Genomic DNA, 5,899 nt, shown 5'->3' on the forward strand with positions numbered 1-5,899 from the left:
AATAATAATATCAGCTCACTACCGAGAAGGAATAGATACACCAATCGAAATAACAGTTCGTGACAAAAGAATACGTAATTTCGAGGATTCTATCCTTGGAAAAATTGAAGGAAATTTATGTTACAAAAATTAAAGATGAAATTTTGTATTTATCCACAATACAATATATCTCTTTTTGATAAAATCATAAATGACGTTTTAACATTAGATTATTACTTTTATAGAAATAATCTTATGTTAACAGGAAACCATCCGATCAATATAAACTATGTTGTCGGTTTAGCAATAAGTAATAATTCTCAAACAGGAATAATTTCAACAACACCAACTATTTCTGTTGAAAGAATGTTTGAAAATATTACAAGAATTGAACACCCTCGAAAAGAATTTATTGAAGAAATAAATCCCTATAAAAGATGGAGTTCAGATGACCTCCAAATCACAAAATAGTCTGTACCAAGAAGATCATTATCATTTGCTAGAAATGATGAAAATGTTCTTGATAAGATTGGAATCATGAATCAAAATATTCTTAAAATTAAACAAGCTATTGTTAATGAGTCAACCTCATCGCAATGACATCCTTAATAAACACTACAAGAAAAACGCTAAAAGACAACGAATTTTATCCGTTGTCGTAGGGGGTTTAAAACCGTTGTAACTGACAGTGTTGTCAAAACTGCGCACCTACGACAACGGATTTTATCCGTTGTCGTTTCCCTCAAATACAATGGATTTGTGTCAACGACAACGGATAAAATCCGTTGTCATTGCTCTCAATGACAGCGGATTTTATCCGTTGTCTTTGAGAAGAACGACAACGGATAAATCCGTTGTCGTAGGTGCGCAGTTTTGACAACACCATCAGTTACAACGGGTTTAAACCCCTACAACAACGGATTATATCCGTTGTCATTTTCTATATAAAAAACAAAAAAAAATAGATTTTTTTTATATAAATTCTAATATTATAAATAATCCAAAATTTAAAATTTCATAAATAAAATTTAATATACAATTTTTTTAGTATTACAAATCACTCAAAATTAAAATTCTAATTTAATACACACTGCAAATCGAAGTATCCGACGTCTTGCCTCATTACAGCCTTCAAACCTCTTGTTCTCAATCTCTGGAACAACACAAATCCAAGAAAAAGACAAAACAATTTGTCAGCTTAGCTACATATGTATTGAAAATCTAGAAACAATGAAACTAATTAACGTCATTGTAAAGAAGAATTTTTTTTGAAATATATTTTGCATCTCGCAATATCCCAGAATACAGTAGAGAATTAACTTGGATAAGTACTTAATCTGTACCAATTAACTAAATAACAAACTAAGGGGTAACAATCAAATCAACCTAGCAGAAATAAATTGTTTACAATTCAAGAGCAACAAAAAATTTCAATTGCAAGAGAAACAAGAAAAAGAAGGTCCAAGAACAAAGAAGTTCAAATGGACAACCAATATCATGTGAAAGGAAACTGAGAAAAAATTAAGAACACCTCAAAGAGTCAGAAAGTGCATGTATGAAAGCTTTTGATGAAGTGTATGGACCTCCCCATGGTGGCAGGGCCAAAACAGTGACACTTCCAAAATTTACTTCCCCTTTTTCCTAGATTCCATGAGAGGAACTACAGCTTGAATTAACCTCAAAGAACCTACAGATAAGAACAGTGAAGTGCATTGAAATAATCAAACACACATCAAGAAACTAGATTATTCAGTCAATTTGAACAATTTGATAAGTCAATCCCACAGAATAATGAGGTGATCCACAGTAATATACGTGTTCCATCACTTAAAGGTTGGTTGTACACATAACAATTCGAAAATTATTTCGTTTCGCAGCTAAGGGATGAGAATGAAATGATAGTCCATGACTAAAATAAATGCCCACATCAGGAGATTGATGTAATCGCTTGAATCTTAATTATTAAAAACACTACCGCTGATGCTTAATAAATTCCAAATTTTGTGCTAAATCTCCAGTCATTACATGGATCTTAAAATGATCAGCATGCAACAATAAAAGGCTAAGATGACTTGAGGAGATGTAAAAATAAAACATTCTCGACGTAGAAATTTTCATAAAATGAAGACGAATACGAAATCACCGCCACAAAAGATTACCTTTTTCTGTAATATTAATTTTTGGCTCATTGTAGGTATCCTTGAAGTAGACTAGAAGTTTATGTAGTTCTTCCGGGTACACGAAGAAGGAACCAACTCCAGTCTGAAAATCATAAAATCACATAAATAATTAAGATGGCTTGATTTGGAAGGAAATATATCGAAATTCGGATTCGTATTCTTGATTACATACGGCCTCACCAATGGGTACCATTTCTTGAAGCTGGAAGAGAATTGAGAAGATAAAAAAAGTCATGTATAATGGGATTATATATATTTATATATATATATATATATATATAGCAATACCAATTACAGCCATAGTTTGAATGTACTCAAAATAGATGTACCTGGTTTTTCTGCAACTCCGGGTTCATTTCTCGGAACTTTGCCACTTTTGCTTCCAATTCCAGCGTATATGACTGCATTTTCCAAGTCACGAAATATATAAATAGAACTATTAATTAGGATATACCTTGCAGACGATGATGGAGCTGTCCACCTGCAGGAAGATTGTAGCCCCCTGCCTGGAAATCATTGTATTGCATTGGCTGAGGCGACGAGAAACTCGGGTGTGCCAGGTCCATGATTGGTTGTGCGTCATCCAGATTACTTTCCAGATGATGATGTTCCAGTAAGATTGTAACCCTAGAAACTGTGATGTATTGCCTGCTGCTGATTCTGTCGCGACAACCAAAGATTCTGCTGCTGTTGTTCCTAAAAACCACACTGCACATATCCCCCAAGACAAAGGAGGGTTGATACTGTCTAATGTACAAGACAAAAGCGAAAGTAATAAAGGAATATTTCTCAGCAGTATAACATGTTATTGTTTCAACCTCACAAAATAGATTATTTTCTACCCATACCCGTATTGCATTCCCACCTGCCAAAAGCACAACAAAAATCAATAAACACCTCTCAACCATTATACCAACCAGATAAAAAAAACTCATTCCACAACAGAAATCTGAATTTAAAAAAACAGAATATCATCAAGAAGAAATAAGAACATTATCCACTCTAATCAACAAAAAAATAATAATAAAGAAAAGAAAAGCCCCCGTATTTTTACCTCAAATAAAATCAATTGACATTCTAAAAAGAGCAAGACCGACAATAGTAGTTCACGGCGGCGACACGGTGGAACTCAGCCAGAAACTCGTCGAAATCGCGACTGAAATGATCAAGAAATTGGGGGAAAAGTCTGGCTAAGATCATACCAATACTAGGCTTTGAATATAATGTATAAAAACCAAAAACAGCTAGAAATTGCAAGGAAACGTAGCAACAAAACTTACATAGTGCTTGTCGCGATTTGGCAGCTTCGATTCAAGCTGTAATCACAACAAATTATAACTCCAACGATGCTGAAAACATATCTAACGTTCAAATAAATGCATCACACGATTAAAATCGTTAAAACGATCAAATTAACATTAAAATATACTGTAAAATACTTACCCCTGCCTTACCAGGGAATATGCATTGCCACAGCATCAAATTCACTGTACCATCGGGCAGCATCTCAAGTTTAGCCACAAAACACTGAAAAAAGGCATTTTACAGAAAAATGTTCCGACTTAAACAACAAATCGACAGACATAAATAAAATGAAAGCAAAACAAACAACAAAATGCGAAAAAAAAATCTCAATCGAACTTGAGGATGATTTGTGCGCTAGGCTTTTCGTTCTTCAGCCAGCCTTCCGTGCGCGATCCCTCTACATTTAAAATCCTCTGCCGCTGGGCAAAGTCGTATCCGGAGCCAGAGAGGAGCCGTCGTCTGGAAAATTCATTCTTCAGCCAGCCATCCGCGCGCGATCCCTCTGCATCTGCCGTCGGGCAAAGTTGTATCCGGAGCCAGAGAGGATCAGCCGTCTGGAAAATGATCGGGAGTGAGAGAGTGACCAAAAGTCTTCCATCATTGATCCTTCTTCTGCAACCGCTCTCGATCTGAAGTCGGCTAGAGTTATGGCGGCTAGGGTTTGGTAATTGATGGTGAGAGCGATAAGGAGAGAAAGTGAGAAACGAGAGATATAAAAATGAAAGTGTGTTTCTAAGTTATAAGTATTATAACATATTTAAAAAAATTATTTTTATTAATATTATAAAATAATAATACAACAACAATTTTGTAGAATCCGTTGTCGTAGGCCATAAAAAACGCGCTCAAAGACAACGGATTTTAAAATCCGTTGTCGTAGGCCATAAAAAAAATGCTAATAGACAACGAATTTTAAAATCCGTTGTCGTAGGTCATAATCTGTTGTTGTTTTTTAACAAAATAAGGCAAACGACAACGGATTTTAATAAATCCGTTGTGAAAGCTCTTGAGCCAACGGTTTTATCACAAAACCGTTGTCGTTTAGATGTTGTTGTACATCAAATTTGTTGTAGTGAAAATTAGAAAAAGATCTAGGAGATTTAGAAAATAATATTAATAAGATCAATCTATCAATACAAGAATTATAGAAGAATTTCAAAGAATATATTGATTTAGCAACGACTAGATTAATAATTGAACAAGAAAGACATAGTAATGAAATATTAAACTATCTTAAGGAAGTTCTTCCAATAGATAAAGGAAAAAGAAAAATGGAGGAAGAACCACCATTCAAAATTGAATCATGGTATAGAAATCCCCTTAGTTATGGCAAACATAAGTATGGAGATGTTTAGTGAAACCGACTCATCTGATTTTGAACAAATAGAAGTAAATACAGAAGAATTATATCATTCACATCAGGACTCAGAACAATATAGAGATATGGATATTTCAGAATCAGAATCTGAAGATGATTCTAGACCACGATTAAATCTACGAACGAATGTAGAACGTAGTGGTGGAAGAGATGATGAAGAATTTAAATATAACAGAGACCAATACTCTGGATCTTATAAAGATGTTAGAGATATTCTTAGAGAATCAAAAACATCAGGATTTGTGAAACAGAATATCTTAGATTTAGGTTGTTCAACAGCCAAAGAAAAAAAATCAAAGATAGATCATTGGGCAAATGAACTATCAGTACAAATTCAATTAACACCATTATTAGACAAAAGTGAGAATATTCAGGTTTTAACTCATGGGATGATAAAAATGACACTGGTAGGAGCAGTAAGAACTTGGGCTGAAAACCTAGTAATTACTAATCTACTACAAGAAATGACAGGACATCGATATTTTGAACTATTTGTTGATGCCTTGTACCAAGAATTTTTAGGAGTTTCTAATAATGATGCTAATTTGGTAGCTAAGAATATAGAACAAAATAGAGCAATCTTTATATTAGATAATATTAAATTATGCAATTTATGTTACTTAGAAGAATTTATTTGTGATTATGAAACAAACTATTATCAATTAATAGATGCTGATAAAAAGAAACATTATAAACTAAGTATCTTTAATAAGATACCTAATATACCTATACACAGTAAAGATGAATTCTTAACTAGTCCTTATGCTAAAACTTTAGGAGGAGCTATTAAATTCATCAAAGACATAATAACAAAGAAATGTCATGAAGTAACACTAAATAAAAGAATCTCTAAATCCTACAAACAAAACAATAAACTTTGTTGTGACAAAATGAAATTCACAGTAAAAGAATACGGTTGCAAAACAAACATGTCACACAAATATTTAAAACGACAGAAACAGAATAAATTTAATAAACCTTATAAATCTTTTAATAAGAAATTTATTCCCTATAAGAAAAAGAAATTTAAAAAGAATTTCTTCAGAAAACCTTATAA

General features: G+C 33.1%; 1 protein-coding gene across 1 annotated transcript; it reads right to left on the reverse strand.

The window, feature by feature from the left end:
- Positions 1-986: 986 nt before the first annotated feature.
- LOC140893382 (vicianin hydrolase-like) lies at positions 987-2,703 on the reverse strand. Its single transcript, XM_073302445.1, has 5 exons — positions 2,641-2,703; positions 2,489-2,560; positions 2,139-2,241; positions 1,563-1,666; positions 987-1,132 (listed from the first exon to the last, which is right to left on the reverse strand). Exons 1-4 carry the CDS (start codon positions 2,674-2,676, stop codon positions 1,605-1,607), a joined length of 273 nt encoding a protein of 90 aa, XP_073158546.1. The 5' UTR covers positions 2,677-2,703; the 3' UTR covers positions 987-1,132; positions 1,563-1,604.
- Positions 2,704-5,899: the final 3,196 nt, after the last annotated feature.

Source organism: Henckelia pumila, chromosome 3 (assembly GCF_033568475.1).
Source record: "Henckelia pumila isolate YLH828 chromosome 3, ASM3356847v2, whole genome shotgun sequence".
Taxonomy (NCBI): Eukaryota; Viridiplantae; Streptophyta; class Magnoliopsida; order Lamiales; family Gesneriaceae; genus Henckelia; species Henckelia pumila.